General features: G+C 40.3%; 1 protein-coding gene across 1 annotated transcript; it reads left to right on the forward strand.

Annotated features, from left to right (window-relative positions):
• Positions 1-2,960: 2,960 nt before the first annotated feature.
• Positions 2,961-13,509, forward strand: ESM1 (endothelial cell specific molecule 1). The gene is given in 3 exon segments (XM_043978145.1): positions 2,961-3,568; positions 8,281-8,430; positions 13,274-13,509. Coding segments are annotated over 3 exon segments (732 nt in total). The 5' UTR covers positions 2,961-3,087; the 3' UTR covers positions 13,375-13,509.
• The last annotated feature ends 2,247 nt before the right edge of the window (positions 13,510-15,756 follow it).

The raw sequence follows: 15,756 nt of genomic DNA on the forward strand, positions 1-15,756 counted from the left end.
CCAAATTTCCCCTGAATTCTTCACATTTATTATCTCTTAAGGTACAATAATATTCCTGCATATTCACATCCTACAATTCATTTGGCCATTGTCCCATCCATAGGCATCTACTTTGTTTCCTATTTGTTTCTGCATCTTCTGCTTTCCTTTATCCACACTCTTCCTTGGAGAGCTCTTTCATTCTCATGGTTTCAACCCTGATCTCTATGTTGATAACTTCCAAATCTTTAATTCTCCACTGTTGCCCTTACCTACCTCTCCAACTACTTACTAGACCCTTCTCAATAGGGTTCCCAACTCTTCCATCAAACTCGTTATATTCAATGATCATAGTAATCATCATCATAATAGCTAACATATAGCTACCATGTACCAGGCACTGTGCTAAGCCCTCTACAAATATGATTGCATTTTATCTTCTCAACAGCCCTGGGAAGTAGGAACTCACTATTCCCATTTTACAGATGTGGAAACTAGGGCAATCAGAGGTTAAGTGATTTGCCCAGGATTGCACAGCTAGTAAGTGTCTGAGCCTGGACTTAACCTCAGCTCTTCCTGACTCTAGGCCCAGAGGTCTATCCCCTGAACCATCTAGAGGAAACCATCTTTCCCGAAAGCCGTCTCCTCATTCCAACGTTTCTTTTTCTGTTAGTGGTAGCACCATTCCACCAGTCACTCAGGCTCTGCTCTGGAAATAGCTTTGACTCTCCCCATTTTCTTATCTTATGTGGAAAACAAGTCCCTAGTCCTGTCACTTTTCCTCTTTGAAATATCTCTCAAAATTATCCCTTCCTTTCTGTTCCTGTTGTCTCTACCCTCATCCTCACCATGGCCATTTTGTTTCTGGTTGATTGTAATATTCTCTCAGCTGCCCCCCACCCCCAACTCCATTCTTCTCTTCATGTTTTGTGCACCAGATGCCGCCAGGCTAATCTGCTTGAAGTTCCACTTTTATCCTGAAGAATCTTCATTGATCACTGTTGCATATTATATTTCATCTAGTCAAAACTTCCATCCACAGTCCTTTGCAGGATCTATCTTCATCTCTTCTAAGCCTTCTCCAGAAATTTTTTTTAAAGCCTTCTTTTCCGGGAAGTTACTCTATTTATATAGGGCAGGTAGGTGGCTCAGTGGATAGAGGCCTGGACCTGGAGTCAAGAAGACTTATCTTTCTGAGTTCAAATCTGACCTCAGACCCTGGGCACGTACCTAAACCCTGTTTGCCTCAGTTTCTTCATTTGTAAAATGAGCTGGAGAAGGAAATGGCAAACCACTCCAGTATCTTTGTCAAGAAAACCCTAAATGGGATCATGAAGAGTCTGGATGTAACTGAAGAATATTGAATTGAACTGTGTTCATAGAAAAGCACTGGAATCATAAACTGTTAGAGCAGAAAGGAACCTTCTATAGAGGAGGAGACTGAAGCCTAGGAAGTTTAAATTACTTGCCTCAGGGGCATTGAGGTAGTTAGCAATGGGCCAGATGTCTTGTTTTATGCAGAATTTTTTCCCACTTTTGTTTCAGGGTCTACTTAACTTTCAACAAGGGAGAGAGCACTCACCTGGACTCAGAGCCAAAAGGTTCAAATTTTCCCTCTGACACTTACTAGTGGTGGGACCTTAGACAAGTCACTAACTCTCTGAACCTCAGTTTCCACTTCCATAAAATGGATGAATAGCACCATTTACCTCTCACAGTTGTTATATGTCAAATGAGTCAATGCATATAAAGTGGTTTGTAAACCTTAAAGCACCATGTAAATGCCACTTATTCGCTTACAATCTATCTCAGTCCTTATCTGAAAGTAGCTAAATTTGATTGTTATAGAACAGCTTCCCCTTGTCCTCCTTCCCTCCGCTTACCAGACTCTCTGGTCCTGCTGAGGAAGGCCCTTGTTCACAGGTGACATTTCAGGAGGTCTGCTCTGTCTTCTCTAGGGTCTGGTTGCCTAAAGGGTGGCGCCAGCCACCCGCAGGCTAAGCAAGTTTGTTCTGTAGCAGGCAAGCTTTTCCCCTCCTCAGGACTTCCCTCTCTGGAGCAGTGTTCCCATTTCCCCGCAGGCTCATCTGTTTTCTTGGGATAGCTGCCTGGTCTTGGCATTTCTGAGTAAAGACTCTGACAGATGCCCTAAGGTGAGGGGAAGGACTTTGAATCTGTTCTGTCACTGGACAAGCAGAGCTGGTGATGGATTAGTCTTCTCCCCAGGCAGTTCTGGGTCAGTGGAAGTCCAACTGATAAGTTTTTTTCCAGAATCGAGTAACCTAGAAACGCTGCCAGCAGGGGTTTTTACCTCTTTTGTGACTTTTTTTTTTTGCATTGATTTTGAACTTCAACCCTAGCTGCATTGCAACGTCTAAGTAGAGCCCCAGAAATAGGTAGACACATGCTAAATGAATTGCTTTGGAAATAAAGTTTTTTGAAAAGGGGGAAAAACACAGGGTGGGTAAAAGCTAGGGGGGAAAAAGATCCCTAACCAAGTACTTCTTTTCTTCTGAGCATTGACAAGGTAAAATATAATCATTTCTTCTTCCAAGTGATCTCTTGGATGTTGAATGAGCTCACATAGGACGGTGAGCTCCTTGAGATCAAGGCGTAGCTTTGCCTTCCCGTGTAACCCCAGCGTTTAGCACAGAGACTGGCACATAGGGGATGCTTAGCAAATGCTTTATCGACTGACTGCAAATACCAAAATGCTTCATACTGTTTTTTAAATGGAGCTGCTTCGATCCCAGTGATCCACTCGGATACCATTCCCCCCCTCCTCCGGACTCCAGGGGCTCCATCTGCAAGACAAAGCTTCGCTCTGTGAGGTGCCCTGTGTCCAAACAGTTCCTGTCCTCATTGATGGTATGCAATCTCCGTTTTTCCCCTCCCCCCCTTTGGAGACGTCCTTGAGCATTTGAGACGGATGTGAGAGGGTTTTTAGCCCTCATGCAAAACAACTAACTAAACATAACAGATGACATCAGCTCGGGCTTTTCAATTCCTGGATGGCAGCGGCGTGTTAATCCAACCTTCATCCTGGATTTCATAAACTAAAGCAAGAGAGGTTGGCAGGAGGACAACTCTGCCGGATTGAGGAAATTGATGACGGCGAAGCGTGCGGGCAACCCAGCGTATAAAACTCATCCACTTGTAGCCCGATGCTCAGCTACTTCTTTGGATTCTTGACGGCTGCATCCCGCAGCCCAGGCCACGGGTCTCTAAGTTAGATCGTTCAGCTTGGAGGTCCAGCCTCTTTGTGTGCCAGTCCGGGAATCAGCCATGAAGGGCCTCTGGCTGCTGCTGACCACGCTTCTGGTACCTGCGCACCTGGAGGCGGCCAGGCGCCCCAAGTATGCAGTGGATTGCCCCTCGAACTGCGACCCCAACCACTGCAAAAGCAGCCAGCAGTGCAAGAACACTGTGCTGGATGACTGTGGCTGCTGCCGCGTGTGCGCCGCGAACCTCGGGGAGACTTGCTATCGCACCGTCTCGGGCATGGACGGCGCGAAGTGCGGCCCGGGGCTGCTCTGCCAGTTTTCCAACCAGGAGGATGTTTTTGGTGACGAGTTTGGTATCTGCAAAGGTAAATACGGGGCTCGCTTTGCCTGGCCCACCAAGCAGCAGGTGGAGGGCTCTGCACACTTCTAATGCGCAAGGAGGTCTTAATATGGAAAGTAACCTCGGCCCCCTGCAGGTCCATTTTACAGATGGGAAAAGAGAGCCCCAGGGGAAGCAGTTAGGTGACATAGTGGTCAGAAAACTGAACTTGGAGCCAGGAGGATCTGGGTTCGAATCCCATCCCCAGAGACTTAGTAATTGTGAGATCTGGGTAAGTCTTTGCCTCAGTTTCTTCAACTGCAGGATGAGTTAACAGAATATTATATAAATCTAATAGCACATACCTGACAGGGCTATTGTGAGGATTAAATAAGATAATCGAAGCAACATGCTTTATAAATGTTAGATTTCATTATCATTGAACAGCTGAAGGCTACACAGGGGGTAAATATCAGAGTTACAAATATGAACCCGGATTTTGTGGTGCCAATCTCTGTTCCCTTTCCACTCCACTTTTAATAAGGGCCCTCTTACAGCAAAGAATCGGGTGGGAGGCTCACACACAGAAGGGAAGGAATGGTCTTAGGTAAAAAGGATACAAAAAGACATCACAAACAACAGCCAAAGACAAAGCCGAACACACACACACACACACACACACACACACAGCAATTGATCTCTTCAGTTTAGGAATTCCATCAGGGAAATGGCATCAAAGGAAGGTTGTAACATCTTCCTTGGAGAGCGATTACAGACTAGCTAGCTCATCTGTTGTCTTGGATATTGTGTGTACCTGCCCCAGAGGCGGTGAGCTTTAGTGATTGGTGATTCTTTGAACAGGAAAGGTTGGAGGGTGGAGACAACTCAGGGTAAAATATTCCTTGGGGATGACTGCGGATTTAGGAATAGGTTGGAAAGAACACCATCTGTATTCCAAACACTTGAAAATGGATTCTCTGATAAACAAGAAAACTCAGTCCTCTTTAGACCAGAGCTGATGATTCAGAACAATATACAGGTACTAAAGGACAAATGAAATCTGAATGAAAGAAAGAGATACAACCAGGAAAAAGAGAGCAGCTCTAGAAATTGCTGGACAGTCTCTGTTCCCTTTAATCTACCTATTAAAAGCAGAGGGAAGTGTTAGTAGAATTTATTAAAACTTGAGTGCTTTTGATTGGAAATATTTTTTGAATCAAGTTTTAATCAAATGAGTAATGCTTGTTTAAAAAGTTTACAATATCAAGAAACTGCCTTATCTTCTTTAGGAACTATGATAGTAGGGGAAACACCTTATTGTAAGTGAAAAGAGCTAAAATGTGATTGTTTTACAAATTAAAGAAAGCTTTTTAAAAAAAAATGAAAGCACTAAAACATTTGGCATATTTCTTAGCAATTTTCCCATTTGAATGAATTTGTAATGAAATTGTACCTCTAAAAAAAGAATGCAGTCATCTAGTATTGAGGTGTTTAAGCTTATCTAATAATTTCCCAATATTTAAATGTAATTTAGAAATTAACTTTCTCACTTACAGAAAGTACCAAGAAATGTGGGTTTTGAATTCTGAGTGGTCGTTATTGTTATTATTATTGTCGTTATAGTTATTATTATTACTATTATTTTAGTTACCATTATTATCTACCAGTGTAGCCAATTTAAAACAGGAGGAATGATGGAACTTAATGAAATATCTTATTTATTTGGCAAATTCTCTCTCTCTTTCTCTGTGTGTGTGTGTGTGTATGGGTTCTTATTTGAATAGGATTGTATTTTCTGTAAATAGCAGGTCTTATCAGCCAAAAAGAACAAGGATTCTTGCAAGGAAATTAGAGAGGAAGTGGTTAACACAATCATACTTATAATATAGCAAGTATAGGCTGTAGATTGCTTTTCTCCTGGCATGAAAAGGTCTTTTTAACTGTATGCTCACATATGGGTAAAGAGGCAAGTTGTAAAGATTCCAAATTCTTGCAGTAAGTGGCTATTCCACTGGATTGATGTAATAGCTGTTGAGCGATGCTGGTTCTAAAGGGATTTTTAGGATTCCTTTTTCAATCATCCTTCAGATTGTAGTAAAATTTTGCTTTGGATACTTTCTTCTCTCCTGGCATGAAACATTGGTCAGGGGAAGCTTTTGTGAGCATCCTGGAATGCCGTTTTGAAAGCCATTCCATTTTGTTGGAGTCAGGACTAAGTTCTTCAGCTATCTAAAGCAGCTCAAGTTTGGTTGTGTCTAAATGACCTCAAACATCCAGATAAAAACTGGTAGTTTATCCAAGTTTCTAGTTATCCAGATGTTGGATGCTGAATGGCCAAGATTTCAATCAGTCAATTCGTAGTCTCTAAATCTATGCACTACGTGCCTAGCACTGTACTAGATCTTCCAGGGGATTTAATAAAACCTTTTTTTTTGGGGGGGGGAATTCAACTGAATTTTTAAGTTGCCTCTGTGCTTGCGTGTGTATATATAGCCTGACTCCCTTGAAGTTGTCTGCATAGATGTCTTTCAGACCTCTCCAAATCAACCCCACTTCATGTATTTTGTTTGACTAATGTCCAAGAGTAATGGATCTTTTCTAGAGTTCTGGTCACGCTTTGAACAAGATGCACTTTGGAACATGGTCATAGAATTCTGATCAGAAAGGAGCAATAGATGCCTTACTTCATTTTACAGAGGATAAAATGGAAGCCTAGACAGGATGACTTGCTACTAAGTAACAGTGATGGTATTTGAAGGCAGACTATGTCACTCCTAATTTAGGACTCTTACATTTATTTATCAGTTAATGACTTTTTGGGGTTTCTTTTTACCTCAACAGGAGAAGTTTACTTATTTCAATGTGAAAAATTTTGAAACAAGGTTAGGCTTCCCTTAGGTAGCGGTGCATAGCAATTAGCAGGCACCTTAAAAGCATATTTAGCATTTATCTTGGGCTTTAGGTTTCCAGTGGGCTTTCTCATAACTTTCTCAAGAGAAGGCAAGTGTCGTTATTTTGTCATGTCCAACTCTTTGTGACCCCATTTGGGGTTTTCTTGGCGAAGATACTGGCATGATTTGCCATTTCTTTCTTTAGCTCATTTTATACACGAGGAACTGAGGCAAACAGGATTTAGTGACTTGCCTAGGGTCACAAAGCTAGTACTTGTCTTTTCTGAGGCTGGATTTGAACTCAGATCTTCCTGATTCCAGGCCTGGCGCTCTATCCACTGTGCCAAGCAGCTGCTTGTAAGTAAGGCAAGTAAGTCTTTGTTAGTGTGCCCATTTCAGACTCAGAAAGTGGTGAGTGGGGGAGGAGGATCAGGAGAGGGTTTTTTTGTTTTTTGTTTTTTAAGTCTGGCTCTTAGAGGGGCAGAGTTAGGGTTGGAGCTCCTGTTTTCTTCTTCTCCTTTGGAGCTGAATCTCCTGATCTCTGTGCAGAGACTGAAGTTCCCAGGTCCTGCCAGCTGACTAGTAAGTAAGGAGACCATGGTGCAGTGGAAAGAGGGTGGAACTTAGATTCATAGACCCAAGTTCAAATCCTAGCTCTGTCCCTTATTACCTGTATGACACTCTCATCTGTAAAAAGAAAAAAAAAGCTTAGACTAGAGGATGCCTGAAGAATATTCCAGTTTTTGCTTTATAAGCCAACCCTATACTCAAAGCTAAGTATAAATCTATATTCTTTAACCCTTGAGGAACTGGAAGCAGGGATTCTGTGTTCTCTGATATTTTTCTCCCACCTCTACCTCTCTTGGTTTTCCATATATATATTACACCTATTTAAAAGGTGATGTGTATGTGTGTGTGTGTGACAGAGATGGAAAGAGAAAGAGACAGACAGACAGAGAGAACAGAAAGATACATAGAGAGAAAGCCTGACTCTTCTTCAGAGGAAGAAAGAGCAGCAGGTATAACATGGGATAATGGAAATCCCATTGGACTAGAACTGGAGACATAGGTTCTAGTGCCATCTCTGTCATTAGCTGGGGCCTCAGTTTCTTCTACTGTAAAATGAGATCTTTTTCTCTGAGGTTCCTCCCATCTATGAAATGTATTTTTCCCCAGGAGAAAATGGCTAAAATATGCGTTTTTTTCTTTTGTTAAATTTTACAACAGAAGTAATTAAGGGAAACAGCCTAACATAATGGATAGAGCATGGGCCTTGGTGTCTGAGAGACATGGGTTTGAACCCTGCCTTGCATGTTTACTAGTTATGTCAACATAGGCAAGTCACATTTCTTAGCCTCTATTTCCTCATCTGTAAAATGGGGCTAAATCATAATTGCAACACTTCTCTCACTAGGGTCACTGTGAAGATCAAATGAGGTAATATGTGTGACATGTCAGCTATTAGGATCTCAGATCCAGAGTTGGAAGGAACCATAGAGGTTACTGGGTCCATCTACCTCATTTTTCAAAAGAGGAAATGGAGACCTAGAAAGGCTAGGTACTGAACCCAGATTCAAATTCAAGTCCTATGACTTCAAACTCTCCATCGCACCATTATTATTAATCCCTGCATTACCTAGACTTGGCATTTCTGATCTGTTAGGAGAGTATTCAAGTTTGAATTTTACTTTTCATCATTTGGAACATCAGCTCATGAATTTGATGTGTTTAAAACAAATTGAGGTTCATCTTTAAACCAGAACTGCCAAGAGTCTGGGTACACAGCAGCTAAAGAATGGAAATAATCAGATTCTCCACTAAAGGGTTTGTTTTGTTTTTTGTTGTTTTTTTTTTTTTTATCCTGAAGAGTGTCCTTATGGTACCTATGGAATGGACTGCAAAGAGACCTGCAATTGTCCAACTGGCATATGTGACAAAGTTACTGGAAAATGTTTGAAATTTCCTTTTTTCCATTCTGCTCCAAAGCCTTCCAAAAGGAGACTTGTGGTTTATTCAGGTAAGAGCTGACCCTGAATTTCAGAGTCAGAATAACCATGTCCTTAATCTAGCAGTCACTCTTTTACTAATTAACAATTTATTTTATTTTATTTTAAGGTAGTGAGTAGATAAAAAGAGCTGGTTACTATGTATTCCCCTCCATATATGTAACTCAAGGGGAAGGCAGGCTAATTTTTATTGTTTCTTTTGAAAAGGGGGAGGGGGGTGCAGCTAGGTGGCACAGTGGATAAAGCACCGGCCCTGAATTCAGGAGGACCTGAGTTCAAATCTGGCTTCAGACACTTGACACTTACTAGCTGTGTGACCTTGGGCAAGTCACTTAACCCTCATTGCCCCACAAAATAAAATGAAATAAAAATGAAAGGGGGGGGATTTTTTTTTTTTTGCAAGGCTAAAGCATGTTGTTTAAACATTAAAAGATTTCTTGGAAAACTCTTTCCTTTTCACATGGAGAATGAATCTAATTCTCAGCTGATTATTACATTTCTCCTGTTTGAGGAGTCTCTAATTAGGATATGGAAGTTCTGTAAATCCCTCAGTGAGTTGCTTTAGATATTCACTAGCCAAAGCCACTCCCCTCCTGATCTCACTTAGAAGGAATGATTTCAGTGATAAAATATTCAAGCCAGCATATTCGAAGCTAACTTTTTTTAAAAGCACCTTGGTGCTTGTTGATTTCCTTGAAATGAGCAGGCTTAGTCAATATTTCTGAAAATCTATAGGTTGGGGAGCAAGAAACCTTTGAGTAATGAGTGAAATTGTTGAAAGAAGCACTTCATATATTCAGCATGTCTAGGCACTGGCCCATCTCCCACGGTTTCCAGCAGTCCTGCCCATAGGCTTATTTTTTATTGAAGGACTTTTAAAAATCTGTGATTATTTCTGCAGTCACTCCCTCTGCTAGTACTGATCCCCATCCTTGTGCATATTTAGGAGCTATAGCTCTCATAGGTTAGTGTGGCCTAGTGTCCAGCCTTTCTGAGGAATGACCAGCTTATCATGTTGGCAATGAGCTTTGGTTAGCATGGTTCCTTGGAGGGCGGACAACCCATCCAAATCCTTTCTAGATTGATTGGAGGACCAGCCAGAACTCACAACCCATTAGCATAAGCAGGATCATGTTCACCTTAGAGTACTATGTTAATGGAAACTGCACACATATTAAACAAATCATAATTGTTGACTATTAGGTGATTAATTTTATCTGCATTGGGAACTCTCAGAGAGGAAATACCAACTGCCAATGCAGATCAGCAATTCACTGGTGGCTTAGAGCAGGGGTTCTTAACTTGAGGTCTGTAGGCATCCCAGGGTCCATGGATTTGAGGGTCCACAAACTTGAATTGAAAAAAAAAAATCTTTATTTTTACTGATTTCTAACTTAAATTTCCCATTTCTTTTCATTATGATTTTAAAAAAAGAAACCAACCCCCCCCCCCAAACAAACAAACAAACAAACACAAACATTATTCTGAGAGGGGCTTCACCATATTTAGGACCCCTCCCCCTTTTGAGAGAGCTGCCTGCTGCATAGAGATGTTCAAAAACTTGCTCAGGGCCACAGAACCAATATCATAGGGAGTCCTGAACCTAGGCAGGTCCTCCTGACTCCCAAGCCAGCTCTCTCTATTATGTCATGTTGCCTCTCTTCAGTGAATAGCAGCTCATTTTATATCATTTTATCTAAAGCTTCTACCATTCACTAACAAGCTATCTGGCCTACTGTCCTTTACTTGAAGTATTAGATAATCTCCAGTCAGTCTAGATTTTCTGATCCCTTACATTTCATATTAATTACAACTGAGTTATGTAAATATGTGTAAACTTTAAAGTGCTATACAAAGGCTAGCTATTGTTGTTATCTTACTGTATTTGGTAAATGTGCCTATTTCACCTAACCATAGGTGCTTTCTGCACCAGTGAATAATAATTCAAGATTATATGCATTGCAAATTGGGTTCTCTGAATTATTCACATCATTTTCACACTAAAAAGGAGGCAAAACATTGATCCTTGAAATGAACTGTAAATCAAAATGTTCTTAATCATAGGATTTTCTTTTCAAATTAATGAGTGTGGGGAGGAGTCAGTAACTAAGGTAACTATAAGTAGATCCTTGGAGTATTTTATTTAAGAAACAAATATTTTTGCTAACTTTATAACACATGAATATTAAGGGCTGTATTTTAGACCCAGAAATGAAGTTATATTCTTCAGTCAGGTTCCACTTTAGCACCTCACTGCAGGGTGGATATGTCTTTCTTTTCTTTTCTTCTTTTTTTTTTTTTTGTAGGGCAATGGGGGTTAAGTGACTTGCCCAGGGTCCCACAGCTAGTAAGTATCAAGTGTCTGAGGTTGGATTTGAACTCAGGTCCTCCTGACTCCAGGGCCAATGCTCTATCCACTGTGCCACCTAGCTGCCCCTAGGGTGGGCTTGTCAATGGGGCACAAACTCACATATCTTACTGAACTGGGAAGGATTTGAGTATTGGCCTGATGATGATTGACTGGATTTATCTTGATTTGTCACCATATTGACCACAGCGTATTAAAATGTTTTGGTGACAGCAGATCTTGAAGATAATATTTGATATATTAGAGGGTTTGCAATCTGCTTTGGTGGAGGAAACCCAAACTGAGGATATCACATATCCCTGACATATTGGATTGGAATAAGTGTATGTAATAAGCTCTACATAAGTAGCTGATAAAGGTGAATTCTTCCACTAATTTTTCCTTTCATATTTATATTTAACTTTGACATTTTTTTATACCTGGGCTTTAGAAATGGAGTGAATGTTTTATGAAATTATGAGTGAAGCATTGTTCAATCTTTTAAAATGTTTATGGTTCCTCTATAGAGCCCCTGAAACCTGCATGGCTAATGTTTAATGTGATTTGAAAATATTTTGGTTGGTCAGACTGCTTCCAATATAGATTCAAAAGCTGGTCATATAATATGAGCTCTCTTTGGTGAGAAAGCATATTTCTTCTTTCATTTTAGAAGCGGGGTGACTATATATGAATATGTACACTGCTGGATACAATCACTATGTGCATTGGTTTTACAAGGAAGGGTTCATTTGGTGATGGTTTGGGGGGTGTATATCTAGAAATGAAGGCTGCATAAAAACAAAAATCATAAATAAGATCTATTTTATGATATTTTTTTTCCTTAATCATTTGCCACTTTCTCTTCCATTTTGCTTTTATGAAAGTCCAGGGTCAGAAAGGCCCATGAGGGATCCTCTTGCTCATTCCCCTCTACTGAGTGACACCAAGATGATGATCTAATCATATCCCCTGTCCTTTTGTCGTTTGTCAAAGAAGGAGATTCCATGGCCTCCCAATACAGTCTAGCCCAGGGTTTAACAATCCTCAATGACAGGAAATTCTTCTGTATGTCTAACCTACCTACATCCTTCATGCTGCAGCATAGACACCATTTCCTCTCGTCCAGTTCTCCAAAGGAAATAAAGAACCACTGTTTTCCTTGAGTTTTGTCTCACTCTCTTCTTTCTTTGCGAGGTTACAAAAAGACCTTTAGTTCCATCTTGATCCCTTGTGTGCAAACTCATTTTGCGGTGGAGACCAAGTATGAATGAAATAAAAGACTTCTAAATCCTTTGTCACATCTCTTTTCAGATATTTTCAAACCTTAGGTAGCCTTTCCCCCCTTCTTTTCCCATCGCACATTTCCGTAGCTTGTTCAAAGGGACAAGAAAGATTATTATTCATATGTACTTGGAAAACCTGTTACATATATTTCTGACTGAGAACAGGAATTGCTGGAAATCTCATGTGAGCTAATTCTCAGGAATCATACCATGGAGTGGTAATGATTTCTCCATAGTCACTAAGCCTTTATAGCTAGAACCGAGTCCCTGGGAGGGACTTTTTTTTAACAGATGAAGAAACTGAGGCCTTATGAGTTTAGGTGACTTATCCAAGGTGACACAGCTAATAAATACATAAATCAGGATTTGATTCCACCTCTTTCTGATTCATTAGTCCAATGACCTATACCATGCACAATGTCTCTATGTACCTAAACAGCAGCTTGAGGGGCCTAAAGATTGTCCATATGCCACTGGCTTAAGAATATGAAGAAATGACACCTTTGAGTCCAAAGCCTTGGAGTACATAAGCTAGTGTCATAACTTCATAGACTCTTAGGGCTGGATGGGATCTTGGGAGTGATCTAGTCTGGCCCCCTACTTGAAAGAATGGTTCTTCTACTTCTGAATTCTCTAAAACTGATCCAGCCTTCTTATGGGAAACTCTAGTTTACAATGGGCCTCATAGGAAGATACCATGAAAGCTATGTTTTTAGATCTACAGATAGATTCCCAGGAAGCATGAACAGCAAGAGGATGCCAGATTTAGTGACAGAAAGACCTGAGTTCAAATCTCACTTCAGATACTAGCTGAGTGTAATCCTGGGAAAATCATTCAATCTCTTGGAGTGTCATTTCCCTTGTTTGTTAAGAAAAAAAAAAGTATCTCCCTCCCCCTTCCTCAAAGGGTTTGAAGGACTGAGTGATATCATTAATTATCAAGCATTTAGGAAGCACTTATTCTGAGCCCTAGCCCTGCGCTATGTTCTGGTGACACAAATATAAATAATTAAATAGTTTTCTACTCTCAAGAAGTTGTAAAGCTCTTTGCAAACCACAAGTGCTATATAAATGCCAGCAATGATTATACCATGGCCAAATAAGCAAATGCTTTCTCACAAATTTAGTATTTTAAACACAAAGTCATAACTTTCTTTAAAAATCTCTGTGACCTGTGGATGTACCACTCACAGTTGGATCTGATTTTTGTTCTTGCCCTTCCAGATCACGACATGGCTTCTGGAGATGGCAACGCAGTCAAAGAGCAATTTGTGAAAAAGAATACAGCTTATCCTCCGGTAACAAAATGGTTAAAGCCCCGCTGATATTGGGTATGGTTTGATTGAACAGCCAAATCAGTACTCCCTTTGAAGATTGTTCAATACACAGTCACACATTTCAAGAGCAATCCAGCTTATCCAATAGGAAAACCTGACTTCTGGAGACCAATTGTGATCCAGTGTGACTCCAATGGGGTTGGGGTTGGGGGTGGGGGGAAGATTATTTACATTCTGTAAAATGCATATGCCCAGACACTTTTAGATATTTGTCTTGATAAGTATTTGAACACTAGACACATTCTAGATCTGTTAGATATATAGCAATAATGAAGAACTAAAAGAAAAGATACTTAAATAACACCAGTGTTCGGGTGTGGCGGTCAAAGGGAAGACATCCAGAGCTAAAACTCCCAACCTGTACTTTGATCCAGATGGATATTGACACCAAAGGTTCAACAGCAAGGGATGGGAAGACTGGGAAGGGGTGGGAACGGAGGGCAAATATCCTATGCCAACCCGTGTTCTTCTGATGCCTTTTAATTCAATGCTGTGGTTGTACTAGGACTGAGAGCTTTCTTTCACATTGAGAGAAACAAAAGGAAATCTAAATGAGAAAACCCAATGAAAATAAGTGAGATGACGTCTGTTGCCCATATGAAATTGTGTAGATGTGGGTAATACTGGGCACATATTAAAGGACTGTCTATGATATCTAGAGACCTGGATAACTTGGGGAAGGATTCTGGGACAGAGGGGAGAAGCAGGATATGGAGACATCTTTGTTTGTTTGGGGGGGAAAGGTAAATATTTCTATATTTTTATAAAGAAACATGTTACTATGATTCACCTTGTATGCCCATATTGATCTGTTTCTTGAGGAGGTGATCATGGCATGGACTATGCAGAAGATGGTAAAGGGAGAGTTGAGAGAGCTGCCTAACAGAAGCCTTAACTTTCCAAACATGAGTAGCCTGCTGGCTTGATGGAAATTATAATAATAGAAGTCATAAGCATAAGTGGAACCTCAAACACTTTAGCCACATGACAATTCATTTTTGTTAGATTTCTCCCCCCAAAAAAATGTACTGTGACTGAAATGTCATTCAACTTCACAATTTGCAAATGACTCCTTGACTGAGGTAGCAAAAGGAGGGCTAATTTTAAACTGGTAGCTGATGTGCTGACTTTTTGACTTTGAAGGAGCTGATGCCTCTTTTTTAAACCTGGAAAAGTGGGATGTATGGTGGAAATCGGGGTACAGTTATAATGATCCTAACATAAGCAGCACCACTATATGAGATGCTCACCAGGAACATTTGCAAGATATTTTATTTGGAGTTAAGAATTGAGTTATTATTATTATTATTGTTATTATAATAATAATTATTATTATTTAAAAATGATTTTACTATTTACATAGATCTTAGGCTCTAAGTTTATGCCAGAGTTGTGAATGACAGGTGGGGTCTTTGAATGTAAACCTAATAAGCTGTTTGATTTTTGTTTTTAAAAGGACATGTTTATTATTGTTCAATAAAAACCAATTGGTATTATTGTGGGTCTGCTCTTGTTTTAGTATTGTTCTACTTAGCCCATCCCTCTCACCTCTCATCAGGATTATTACAACATTAAAATGGCCTGATAAGTCTCTTATCCAGCCTCCACAAAGCTGCTGAATTAATATTCCTGAAACATAGGTCTGACCATGCCACTCCCCTGTTCAGTAATTTTCATTGGCTCTTTCCTAGCAGGCTAAAATACAAATGTCTGTTTGGCATTTATAAAGATTTTGACAATCCATCTCTAGCCATGCCTTCCTTCTCTTGTCTATATCATAGCTAAACCAATGAGTCAGATGTCTCTTGTCCCTTCTGACCTGAAGGCTCAGTGTAGCTACCACCTCCTAAATACTTTCCTGAATCTCCTGATTGTTTTTTGTTTTATTTATTTATTCATTATTTATTGATTGATTCATCCATCCGCCCATCCATTGTTTATTTATTTGTTTGTTATTTATTTGTTTGTTTATTTATTTATTTTATTTTTGCTGGGCGATGAGGGTTAAGTGACTTGCCCAGGGTCACACAGCTAGCAAGTGTCAAGTGTCTGAGGTCAGATTTGAAATCAGGTTATCCTGAATCCACGGCCAGTGCTTTATCCACCTAGCTGCCCCCATGCCTCCTAATTGTTAATGCTCTCCCTTTCATGGAATGATTTGCTGTGTATATTTACTCCCCTCATTCCAACAGATTGTTCCAAATGCACAATGAAACAGGCATTGTGGAGTGCTTAGAGCTTGGTCAGACATCGAAGACACCAAGGTCATCCACTGCATCATGGGCCATTGCAAGTCACCTTGACTTTCTTCCTGCCACTGAACTTTGATGATTCTTGAAGAGAGAGTGAGGCTGCCTACTTTGTACAGCT

This window comes from Dromiciops gliroides, chromosome 1 (genome assembly GCF_019393635.1).
Source record: "Dromiciops gliroides isolate mDroGli1 chromosome 1, mDroGli1.pri, whole genome shotgun sequence".
Lineage (NCBI taxonomy): Eukaryota > Metazoa > Chordata > Mammalia > Microbiotheria > Microbiotheriidae > Dromiciops > Dromiciops gliroides.